Source organism: Gossypium raimondii, chromosome 11 (genome assembly GCF_025698545.1).
Source record: "Gossypium raimondii isolate GPD5lz chromosome 11, ASM2569854v1, whole genome shotgun sequence".
NCBI lineage: Eukaryota > Viridiplantae > Streptophyta > Magnoliopsida > Malvales > Malvaceae > Gossypium > Gossypium raimondii.
This window is the reverse complement of record NC_068575.1, coordinates 15035876-15049375: the sequence shown is the minus strand read 5'-3', so window position 1 is coordinate 15049375 and position 13500 is coordinate 15035876. Positions and strand designations below refer to the sequence as shown.

Below are 13500 nucleotides of genomic sequence, written 5' to 3'. Positions count from 1 at the left end.
TTAGCAAATATTATATTAGCAAATATTATTAGTATGAATTAGAGCTACTCATGGGTCAATTTACCCAAAGATGTGTTTGAAAAATAAAATTTTTGATTCAATTGTGATAATTAAGTCTATTAATCAATATAAATTATAAAGTTAAGTCTTTGATCTCCAATTTAGTTTTTAAATTTAAAATTTAAAATTTTAATTCTAATTTAAAATAGTATTTGTTAAATTTTGAATAAAATGATACAATTTTATAAATTTTACAGTGTTATGTGACATCACATTACATGATAATATACTTGTAATATAAAGTTTTGGAAATAATTTTTTTATCATTGATCTAATTTTTCTATAAAAAATTTTATCGGTCTTGCCGACATACCAATGACACTCATTAAAAAATTATTTTTCTTTTTTTATTTTCACTATGAATACCTTAATTTTTTTAGAGGTTTTCGAAAAATACATACGGTGCTGTCTGACATAGTGACAGACAAAAAAATCTTTTTTATTTAAATTCAGATGATTGGACAATAATTAGATCGAAAAAATGGATGTTGCCGCTGGTCAAGTGACACTATCTCTAATTGTTGAAAACAAATTATTTTTTCCTAATTAATTAATATTTTATTAAAAAACGGATTTCTAAAATTTATACCCAGGGGGGGTCCAACCTTTACCAGCAGTTTACAGATAAGTATCTAATCGTCCGGATTTCTGTGACCCACTTCAGTACCTCTCTGTTTCTTTTTCTTTCTTATTATATCAAAATCACGACCGTATTGCAACCTCCACTGATCTTTTCCCAAATGGTTAGAGATACTTGGATATCTCTTTGTCTAATTTCGTTATTTGTTGTTTTTGTTCATTCTGTTGATGCATGTATATTTGATTCTCTACTTTACCTGACAAAACAGGATCACCTTGGTATCATGTCCATGGTTCTGGAGGGTGCATTGGAAGCGCAGAAAGAGGAAACACTGCGGTTGGAAGAGTCACATAGGGCTGCTTTTGTTGCGTTAGTTGAAAAGGAGAGGGAGCGTTCCATGCTTATCACGAAAAACCGCGACTTGGTAGCTAATGAAGCGCCCAAGGCAAAATTTGTTGAGCGCTTCATGGTTTTCATTGAGGCTATTGAGAATGATGATCTGGAGACTCTCCAGAGTTTCGATGAAAAAACTATGATGAATACTATTTTGACAATGATGAACTGTGACGGCGAAAACGGCGGTAAAATAAAATAAAATTGTGGAGCTGAAAAGACCCACTGCCCACTGGGCTGTTTGGATTAGGGGTGAGCAAAATTCGATTCGACTCGAAAAAATCGAAAAAAAATTTGAATTTCGAGTTAAACGAATCGAGTTATTCGAGTTAATCGAGTTATTCGAATCAACTCGAATTTTTATTTCGAATTTCGAGTTCGAATCGAGTTGAGTTTTCGAATTCGAATAACTCGAATAACTCGAATAATTCAATATCAAACTATAATATTTTACGCTTTACCCTAAACTCCCAAACTTTTTTACTTTTCCCTCAAAACTTTTACTCCTTCCCACTTTTCCCCCAAAACTTTTACTCCACTCCCCTCCCAACCCCCCAATCTACCCAAAATCCATTTCCCACCAAAATTTTACTCTTCCATTCATTTTTTTTTCAAAATTTTACTCTCAAAAACCCTCAAAACCTTTTATTTTCCCCTAAAACTTTTATTCTCTTCCCATCCCACCTCCCACCTCCCACCTCCCACCTCCCATCTACCCCAAACCCTCCCCCCTCCAATTTTTTTTAAATATTTTCCCTCCAAAATTTTACTCCCCCTATTTACTTTCCCTCAAACTTTTATTCCCCAAAACTTTTTATTTTCCCCCTAAACTTTTACTTCTCACCCTTTACTCTCAAATAAAAATCAAAATTATCCAAAAATAATCACTAAACATAAATAGTAATAATTTTATTTATATATACTATTTATATTATTAAATTAAATTTCACATTTTATATTATTTATATTATTGAATTGTTTAGTCATATTGAATATTTATATTAAAATTGAATTCTTAATTATGCCATAAAATATTCGTGTTAAAATTTTATATTGGTATCAATTTCAATTTTTATTTTTAAAATAAATTTTATTAAAAATCATATTTTTATATTTAATATATTTTAATTCCAAAATACATAGTGACAAGAATCCGAAGATAATTGAAACAACTAAGCAAACAAATAAGCTAACCAAGATATAAAAAATTAATAAATAAATTATGAGGTGATGAAAGTTAATAAAAAATTTGATTAAGGTGGACAAATTTTATTACGATGGGTGACAATGGTTAAAAGGACCCAAAATTATTTTTTAAAATTTAACTCGAACAAATATATTCGATTCGATTCGATTCGAATTCCATCTCACTTGACTCGATTCGAGGAAACTTCAAATAAAGTTAGGATGATAAAATGAGATTTGAAAACTCGATTAACTCGAAAATTTTCGATTCGATTCGATTCGATTCGATCGAATGCTCACCCTTAGTTTGGATTCGAGTCCGTATAAATTGTCTGATGATGTTTATGCAGGAGACGACGTTTTCAAAATCGGATTGAGTCTTGAAGAAAAAGCTACCATGGATGCGATTGTAGCCGCCGTGAACACTGGTGGGAGTTTTGGGGGCGACAATGGTGGATTTTCCGGTGAATACGGTAAACAGACTTGACTTGCTTAGATGTTCTCATGAATCTCATCACATGACCAATCAGGCTGGTTGGATTGAAAACCGGTCACTTTTTCTGTTCGGAACACATTAGTACACTGTATGAATTGGTGGTTTCGTGGTTGCTGTTTATGCAGGAGAGGACGTTCCTGAAATCAAACTGGGTCTCAATGAAAAAGGTACCATGGATACAAGTGTAACTATGGTGAACAACTACGGCTGTGGCAGCGGAAAAGGTGGTTTCGCCGGCGATGACGGTATAAAATTGCTTTCCGAAACAAGACCATATTCGGTAGAAATGGAAATTAATTTGGTAAGGGCATTGGGGTTTTTGTGTGCAGAGCATGGGGGAGCTACGGTTGAGGGAACAAACGGTGACGGCGATGGAGACAGAAACAGCGGTGGATATGGAGGAAGCTGCCACGAAAACCGCCGCCAGTTAGGTGACGGTGTGTCCTGTTAATTACATTAATATGCAAAGGTTATAAGATGTATTTCTGTGATTATTAATACTGGTTATACTTGAGTCTCTGTTTGTTGCTGGAACCGTCTACCATGAGTGGTGTACTGCATAGATGCATCTTCACTTTATTAATAAGAGCATGTTTTTGTTTTAAAATTATTTGGGGGTGTAGAATTTTGATTTTGATTTTTGAACTTTTGTTAGTTCAATAGCAGTGGTGCTATTTTGGTTGATTGAAATGAGGAATTGATGGGTTAATTATATTAAAGAATGTTTTAAGGAGAGGATTGAATTGGTTTAAATGTTAAATCAATTATCCCTAATTTAACTATGTCTTTATGTTTTTTCTTTCTTTTAACAAGTTTCTCATTTATCAATTTTCTTGTTGCACATGTTTAATAATTCCTAGAATTTTTTACAAAAGAGTATAAAAATAATAAGTTGATGAAAGAGGATATTTTATTTTACTTATTATTTTATTCTTTAAAAACTTTAGAATAAGATGAAATGTTTAATATATCAAAAAATTATAACTTAAATTCAGTTATATAACACAAATCCCTAAAAGATGAATTAAAATAATTGGAATGGAATTGACTCATTTAAATATATTATTTTAAGATTGCTAGTTGCTAAATACATCTAAAATTAAAGTTTTCTTAGCTGCCCAATGAGTCAATATGCGAAATAACCTTTTTGAATACTGTATATTATAAATGCATTCTTTTTCTAAATACAATATGTGAAACATTAAATGAATTAAAACTAAAATAAATTATCAACTTTCTTCCAAAAATCATCATAATACTTAGACGTAAAAAGAAACCAAAAAAGAATCACAATCACTATTTTTTGTTGTTGTTGTTGTTTAAGTATATTATTGAGGTGGATGCTAGCACAGAGCTTGTCCTTATTCTAGATTGATAAATCATACAAATAAATGCAACAAGACAAGATTATATAGTCACACCTAGCCCCAATTCCAAGATTGAGATGAAAATGAACACCAAAACTATTAAACTCATCTTACCTTACAACAACATTTGAACCCAAATTTCACTCAACATTCTACTTTTATTGCCATATCATATCATCAAAATCATCTATTGCATATAAACTTCAAGATTCAAATATCATGATGAGCAAACCTCAACTCTTTGATGATGGATTGTGGAGTTTTTTGATTTTTTAATTTAATTTTGACATTAAATGCAGCTTCAATTTGGTATTAGAGATTAAATTGATTTTCATCTTTTATGAGAACTAATTTTGTAATTAACTTTTTAAAAGTTAGATTGTTAAATTAGTTAGTGAAAAATAAGAAAAAGAAGAAAAGAAAATAGACAGGTGTGGCGAGTGTGTTGGTGTCTTTTATTATCATATTAATTTTTTTATCAGTGTGATGCAGAAATTTATTGCATATATTTATAAAAAATAAAATTTAATATCAAATTATTTATTTATTTATATTTAAATATCATAAAAAATTAACATGCACGTAACATACACCCACTAAATTAAGTGCTAAATTAGAGATATAATTGAAAGACCGAAAGCATTAACATGCGTTGGATTAGTATTAGTAGAGTAACATTGGGTAAATGATTGTATAAAACAGTAACGTCAAATCATTTGTATCCTTTTTTTCAATAGTTTAATTTTATGTAAGGATTTCTATCCTGAAAAAATTAAATTCAAAAGAATTTCTAAAATTCTGGATGAAATTGTTAATATAACATATTGAAAGTGATAATATTCCTATTTCATACCATCCTTTATATAATTATACTTGTTAATGCAATTACAGTGTTAATGCTATTACATATATTGATACCACTTATTTAGGTTTAATAATTACAAATAATATCTTCAAAATAAAAACAATGGCAAATATTATTAAAGTGATTAAATTTAAATCCTAGAATGAGATGTTTTAAAAATGTACCAAATTATATAAGTTTTGATATAAACCTTTTAAAGAGAACTAATAAATCTAAATACTTTATAAATTGGATATTGAAATTACAATTTTAATATTTAATATTTAATATATTAATTTAAACACTAATTGTAAACTTACTTTACAAAAAAAAAATACCATTCATATTAAACTAATAAGTATTTGTTGTATGGTTTACTTCTAACCTTTTAAATGAAATTCAAGTTATGAATTATGGTCTTAATTTTCGTATTAAAATGAAAATTGAAGATGTGATAAATATATTGCGAAAGAAAACAATAAAACTCAATCCGCCTTCTATTATAATAATTAATTTTAATTTTAATTTTAATGTTAATTATTTGAATATTGTATTATTTGAAATTATAATTGTGATTCTAATCATAATTAAAATTTTTATATATCAGAGTATATCACACTCCATGGAAAATATAATTATGTAATAAATATATATTGAGAAAACACTTGAGGCACCAAGTGTAACAGTCCGTTTTTAATGAAATCGAAACAGTGATTTTGGGACCAAAAATCCGAGGTCAATTTATTTTAATATTATTTTGTGATCTTCAGCATGATAATGTTATAGTATAAAAATTTCATTAAGAAATTTTAACGTTTACATGTTCAATTTGATGAAAAGGACTAAATCGCGTAAAGTGAGAAAGTTATGTTCTATTAGCTAAATTTATTAAATAACTATAGAAATTTAAATTGGAAGTCCTTATATGGTAACTAGACCATTAAATGAGATAGTGGATGTGCATCGCTTGGCATTAGTGTAATTTTTAAAGTTAGGTAAGGTTAAATTGGTAAATAGGTAATAAATGTTATATTAAAACAAAACAAAATTTTGTTCATTTTCTATCATCTTCTTCAACAAAAAGATCAAAGAAAAATAAGCTTGGGAGCTTGCTAGGTTCGGCCACTTAGGGTTCTTTCATGTGAGTATTTTCTCATCCCGTTTTTAATGATTTATATGTTTTCAGGATCGTTGTAGCTTAACCTAGCTAGCTTGGGGACTAATTTGCAAAATTATTGTATTGTTTGCGTTTTTCCATTGATGAATAAGTTATGGTTTTGAAGTTTGATGGAAAAAAATGAATCCTTGTTGTTATATAAACAACATTTGTTAAGTGACTTTTGTTAAATTTATTAATTAGGGGTTAAATTGAAAAATGTGTGGTAAATGTGCGAAATTGTGAAATGTATGGGCTGCTATAAGCATGTATAGAATTTTTATAGGCTTGAGTGTGAATGAAATTGCATGAATTCCATTTTACGAGCTTAGGGACTAAATTGTAAAGAAGTTAAAATTATAGGGCAAAATGGTAATTTTGCCAAAACATGATTGTTGGACTAAATTTTTTAGAATGGAGTTTGAATTAGTTAAATTTGATTTATAGATCAAGAAAAGCAACGTACGGATTTAGATCGGGGAAAAGACAAAGTAGTGGATTAAATGATCGTTTTTCTCCGTACGACTTTGAGGTAAGTTCGTGTAATTAAATTGCGTATTTATATGCTTTAATTGAAATCTATGTATGTGGATTTTATAAATACTATGCATAATTATCGATCGCATAACTGATGATGTACGAAGAATACCGAGCCCCGTTTGAACGTTAGGAATTCGTAGGATACAAATGACATGCCATTAGGGTTGCCGATTCCAGATCTTATGAGCTTACAGATACTCAGCTCGTATGAGCTTATCGTTATTTAGCTCGGAAGAGCTTACCGTTTATAGCTCGTATGAGCATACATGTGCAAGAATTGACGGATTACAGTTCAGTACAACTCGTGTGTACTACTCGCATATCTAACGATATTCTAAGTGGTTTAACAGGTACAATTCTATTACGAGTTTATTTGAGTTCGATATGAACTAGTACATGTATTTACATGGAAATAGTTTATATGATATACGTATACACGGTATAGATGTTACATGTACATGGAATTCAAATAATTGACGAATTCATATGTGATTCTCGGTTTTTATATGAATACATGGCTAACTTGATTTGTGATCATGTGTTAGTCTTTGGCCAAATTGAATTGTGTTATGCTTTGAGTTACTCACATGAATTGTGGTTAAATGGTAAGTTAATTTCTGTGTTATATGAATTTACTAAGCTTAATTGCTTACTCTGTTTATTTTTTCGTGTTTTATAGTGTTTCAAAGCTCGTTTGGATTGGAAGTTGTCGGAGATCTCATCACACTATCAAACGCTTATTTTGGTACTTTTGACAATATATTTTGGTTAAATGGCATGTATAGGTCATCTTGACTAATGGTTGCCTATATGTTTTGTCATGTATTTAGCCATTTGATTTGACTTGTTTTTAGGTATATTTTGTTATGTAAATATGTGCAAATGGCCTTATTATATATGGTGTTTGGTTGCCATATGAATGTCTTGATTGTGAATTGGTACTTTGGATATCAAATAGTTAAGTTTGATAAGTGACATGCATGTTAAGTTTTAGGCACAAAGATGCATATATATGTTTGACCATTTAGGTAGATTTTGGAGACATATTTGGCATGTTTATAAATGGTCAATTGAGTGCTTATGGGCATCATGTTTGTATGTATTGATATTACATGTTTTAAGCTTGGTTTTGGTTGGTTTTGAATGCCTATTTATGTAATGGCTATATGTAAATTTCTGTGTTTTGGTTGGTACCAAATTGGGTGAGAAATATGGCTTGGAAAATGACCTATTTTTGTCCACACAGGCATGTGTCTCAGCCATGTGTGACACACGGCCTGGTGACACGGCCGTGTGTCCCCTGTAATTTCTAAAGTAAACAAGTTAGTAGCTTCACACAGCCTAGCACACATGCGTGTGGCATGGCCGTGTGGCATGAGTCAGTATACCCTCCAGTTTTCACATGGCCTAGCATAGGGCTGGCACACAGGCTTGTGAGGCCATTTCAAAGGGTACACAGCCTACCACATGGGCATGTGGTTTGGCCGTGTGACCCAAGTTAGTGAGTTACACGGGTATGGACACGGGTTGGGACACACCCATGTGTCCCCATTTCGAATGTCCACATGGCCTGAGACACAGACGTGTCTCTTAGCCGTGTGAGACACATGGCCTGGCACACGAGCGTGTGTCCCCTGCACCTTTGAAAAATTTTCATGTTTTTTGAAAAATTCCTTGAGTACTCGGTTTAGTCTCGACTTGTTTTTAATGTCTATTTTGGGCCTCAAAGACTCGTATTAGGGACTATATGATTGGTTTCTATAATGATAATGTGATATGAAATTGAAATGTCTGTTTATTCAATTATAAGTCCAGTAATGCTCCATAACCTTGTTCCGACATCGGATACGGGTTAGGGGTGTTACACTAAGTGCCTAGACTGCTAACATCCCTCCGAAACACACTAGAATCACTATAAACATAACACGATAGTATGCAACAAATGCTAGATTTTGGTATATTTAGTGAACAGTAACAAATCAATAATCACCATCTCATCACTAGTCAAATTCGTATCGCGCAAATTAAGAACCTATTGGCATGCCAATTGTATCCAATCCTACGTTCATCAGGCTCAATATAACACTAAATAAGAGTTTCCAATTCAATTAATTTATTGACTCACATTAACTTATTTCAATTCAATTATGTCAGCATATCCAAAAATCTCAACTCGTAGTTAATATAACATCTAATTTTGTACAAAATTAAACTGTACAAACTTATTAGGACTAAATTGTAGTGAAAACAAAAGTTCAGAAACTATTTAACAAATTTTCCTTTTCCTCAATTATCTACTTGTTATTATATGCAAGGCCGAAGTTCCTAAGATAAAAAGAATGGTGTTTTGGCTATGGTTTGAAAGAATTGAAGAAGATGGTCCCTTAACCCTTTTTGTTTTCCTTATTTTATTACTTTAACACTTTTATTAATAAATTTCCCTAACCTTTTTTGTTTTTCTTATTTTATTACTTTAACATTTTTATTAATAAATTTACTACAAAATAACTTAATAAGCTTAAACCGTCCACTAAATAACGAAATGACTTAATTGCCATATTAAATCATCTTATTTTATTTAAATACTTAATTACCACTAAAACCCTAAAAACAATTGACCTTTTCACTTTTTACGATTTAATTCTTTTCCTTTAATTAACTAACCAAACATCTAAAATTTCAAACCAAATTTTAATACAATACTAATGATCTCGTAAAATTAAATAATTAATATTTATGAATTGACACGTCGAAATCGTGGTCCCAAAAGCACTATTTCTGACACCATTGGAAAATAAGTTGTTACAGGTTCTCGTTACATGGAGTGTGCATGTTAGAGTCGAAATACAAAGGAAAAAATATACAGATTTCTTCTAAATCGATTAAAACTTTTTTAAATCGATTTAAACTCTCTTTCCGTTGGTATGTTTTTCTAGCCAAATTGAGTTCTGTGTTAATAGAAAAAACCCCCAAAGTACCATACTCGAAATAGAAAACATAGAAATTTTGGACAAGTTGTGACGATTTTCAATGCTTTGAGCCCCAAGAACTTAGGCTCTTGGTTACTCTTTTTGATGAAATGAAATTTCTTGTTTTAGAATTACATTTAAACTTTTAATCAATATTCTTAAAACCACTAAATTTTTAAAGGGCATAGAGTTTTCAGGGCTTAAAATGAGCAAAAAAGTCATGTAATTTTAAAATATAAAATATAAATTTTTTATTTCATTTTAATATTATTGTTGCCCAAATTATGTTTTGTTAAGTTAAACACCATATTCATTTTTACATTTTATATTTAAAAGTATTACAAAATTGTATAATCATCACAATGGTTTAGTTACTTGAAAGCTTAATACACAATCAAAATGCCTAGGAATTAAAACCCTAATCGCGACTGAATTCAGAACCCCAAACCGGAAACCAACCATAAAACCCCAAATGGAAACTCTAAACTAAAACCTAAGTCAAAACCCTGAACCTAAGGCTTTGAACATATTTGGGTAACAAAATTTAAGGCTTTTTAAAACCATATATTCTTGCTCATTCTAGACAAACTTTAGGCAATTTCTATTTTATGAAATGTGATCTTTCCATTGGTATGTTTTTCTAGCCAAATTGAGTTCTATGTTAAAAGAACTAAGCTTTCAAATTCGCCTACTTGAAACAGTAAACTTAGAAATTCTGGGCAAGTTGTGACGATTTTCATTTTTTTTTTGTGCCCCAATATCTTAGGTTTTTGGTTATTCTTTTTTATGAAACAAAATTTATTGTTTTAGAATTACATTTGAACTTTAAATTAATATTCTTAAAACCACCAAATTTTTGAAAAAAAATAGAGTTTGATGGCTTAAAATAAGCCAAAAAGCCATGGAAATTCGAAATATAGAATACAAAAATTCGATTTTATTTCATTTTAATATTATTTTGGACAAATTATGTTTTATTAAGTTAAACATCATATTAAATTAATTTTCATTTTTATATTTATCTATATTACAAAATTGTAAAATTGACACACTTATTTAGTTACTCATGTGGTTATTGTACAACTGAAATGCCTTGAAATCGAAACTAAAGCCAAAACCCCAAACTAAAATTTAAATTGAAACCTTGAATTTGAATTGAATCTAAAACCCAAAATTGAAAACTTAAACTAAAACCTAAGTCGAAACCTCAAAATTAAGGCTTTTAACATATTTGGGTAACTAAATTTAAGGTTTTTAAAGCCGTCTATTCTTGTTTAATACCTTGGTCCATTCTATAAAACTCCGTAACCCAAAATGATAGGTTTGGACGCGAGTGACACACTAAATGAATATTGTTGGCTCTTCTGCACTATCCTTAATTTCTTTCACAACAGCCCTGCATCAAACGTGACCGCCCTTTATCTGTCCACTATATATTTTCGTTCACTTTAGAAATAATGTTACCAAGCATAAATATGTTTTTTTCACAATCCAGGTTACTAGCAAATGATGTGTCTCCTTCTATACGAAATTGATCTGCTATGCTTGTTGTCATATGCTTGTATTGTAAACCCCCATTGTACGATTGAGATCACTGGTCGAAGGGTTTGTTAGCAAGTTATGTCGTATTGCTATCGTTAATAGCCCACAAGATTTCCAACATTTTATGAAAACGATGTTGGACGAGCTTGTACCATGTTGAGGAAAGTAAATAGTTCATCCATTAATGCAAATACTGTTAAGCGGTTAAATTATGATAGTTTAAATAGAGGTGAATATATTCTGATGTTAATGACTTGTGCCCGTTGACTATCAAACTTGTGTTGTCCGTAGTAGTTAGCATCTACATTTCTTAGACAATACCTATGGTGATTGTGGCCCCAAAGGCTTCTCTACAGTTCAATCGTGGCAAGTATTCTGGGGCCCTTATTAGAAATTACACACATATTAAGTTGCAGGATAATATGTAGAGGTGCTCATGGGCCGGGCCAGGTCGGGTTCAGGCCGGGCCCATAAAAAAATTTTGAACACGGGCCCGGCCCGACCCAAAATATGGGCCTGAAATTTTGCCCAGTGCTGCACGGAAAAAATCATAAGCTGCCCTACCGCCCATTTTTTTAATAAATACCAAAAATTTATTTTAAAAATTAAAAAAAAGTATTTTAAAAATATTTTAAAAATATTTTAAAATTAAAAAAATTTAAAAATATTTTAAAAATATTTTAAAATTAAAAAAAATTAAAAATTAAAAATATTTATTATATCGGTAAAATTTGGTGGTAAAGCAAAAAGTGGTGCCCGAGGAACGGGCCTCGTTTTTTTGCCCAAGCCCATATTTCGGGCGGGCCGTCAGGCCGGGTCGGGCCGCCCGGCCCATGAGCACCTCTAATAATATGCCATATCAAGTTAAATAGGAAGAAATCCCAATCATTTGCCTTTTCTTCCAACATTATTACAAAGGCTATGAGTAAGATTTTTCTATTATCATCTTATGCAACAACAAATAACAACCAATGCTAATATCTTCAGTACAGGAATGTACCATTGATTTGTACCAATGGTTTACCATACCAAAAAACTTATCGACATTGGTCTAGAATCTAGAAGAAATGATGAAAACTCGACTTTTTTGGACCAATCGATCTTAGTAATACGTAGGCATCGTTTCTAATTTGGATACGAAACATGATACCCACTGACTAAGTACTTGACACCATTTTCATGAATTATTATACGATGAGCCCTACCCATTATGCATATTCTTCATGGCCTTCTATTTTATGATTCACACCTTGTGGTACTATGACGTGTAATTGTATTAGCTATGGATATTGGCAATTATAACCAACACGGGAACCTAGAGGCTTGATTTCACCATAGCCATATTATATTCGAATTCATCTTCGAATTCAACTTTGGATGATCCTATCTAATACCTAGAATAAAATAAGTATTTCAAAATTAGCAATTCAGTACCACAAATATCAAACAGTCTTTACGCAGTACCCATGACAACACACGTATGTGAAGCGATATATTTCTTGATGGTCCACAACCCTATATTTTTCTTTAAAAGCCATGATTTTCAATGGACATCTATTGTCTCGCATTGCACATTTCACCTCAAATTTCTTTGATCAGGATTTAACAACATAGAAGTTTATCTCATTCATTATGTTATATCGCTTCACTGTTGCGGCAAAAGCATCTTTAGAGGAAAACTCCTTCCCTGGTTCTAAATCACCAACATTCTGTATGGGTGTTCTAAAAAGTCCAACCCATCTTCTACTGAGAGGTTTACATTATGTATGTGGGTCAGAGGTCAGTATGCCCTGAACCATGGATCTTCTTCCGTAGCTTCGTTCGGACCTTCACCATCTGAACCTTCATCTTTTGGTTTAGTTGGAACTGACTCTAGATTAGAAAATAATGTAATTTCTGACCATCTGACCCAAACTCTTGCATTGGGTCGTCATGAAATTAAATGCCCTTTTTAATCTCAACCTCCTAGGATGTCTAGGGATAGATGTCTCTCCATCGATGAAGGTTGTAAGGAGTACATTATCCTTTCTCGTATAGTTGTTGGTACAACCAAAATCACCTACGGCTCGCTCACTAGTGGAACTGATATCATACCCCTACAAGTGTTCCAGATTTAGAACATTAGACTCTCAAAATTGAAATCAAAACCACTAACAGATTGTTGTGCTAAGGTGTTGAAGTCTCAATTATCGTCATGCCCCAATTGCTAAACGTTCTATCTACCACAGTTGAAATCTAGGGATGAAACTGGTTAGTGTCTTATTATTGATGATTTCGAGATATCATAATGTGAGCTTTCTAACAAAGTCGCGAACCCATCGTACAACCGTGTCGTTGGACTCTCGGCTTCCTCTTTCGTTTTGACCTC

The 13500-nt window shown here is 31.5% G+C and overlaps 1 protein-coding gene across 1 annotated transcript; it reads left to right on the top strand.

The window, feature by feature from the left end:
- The first annotated feature begins 698 nt into the window (after nt 1–698).
- Nucleotides 699–3324, top strand: LOC105801591 (uncharacterized). The gene is made up of 5 exons (XM_052624463.1): nt 699–803; nt 909–1221; nt 2569–2691; nt 2840–2959; nt 3044–3324. Exons 1-5 carry the CDS (start codon nt 801–803, stop codon nt 3163–3165), a joined length of 681 nt encoding a protein of 226 aa, XP_052480423.1. The 5' UTR covers nt 699–800; the 3' UTR covers nt 3166–3324.
- The last annotated feature ends 10176 nt before the right edge of the window (nt 3325–13500 follow it).

Excerpts from the sequence above, each read along its gene's own strand:
- LOC105801591 (XM_052624463.1), top strand. Across the intron at positions 1,222-2,568 it reads CTGTGACGGCGAAAACGGCG|GAGACGACGTTTTCAAAATC; the intron begins GTAAAATAAAAT and ends ATGTTTATGCAG. Across the intron at positions 2,692-2,839 it reads TGGATTTTCCGGTGAATACG|GAGAGGACGTTCCTGAAATC; the intron begins GTAAACAGACTT and ends CTGTTTATGCAG.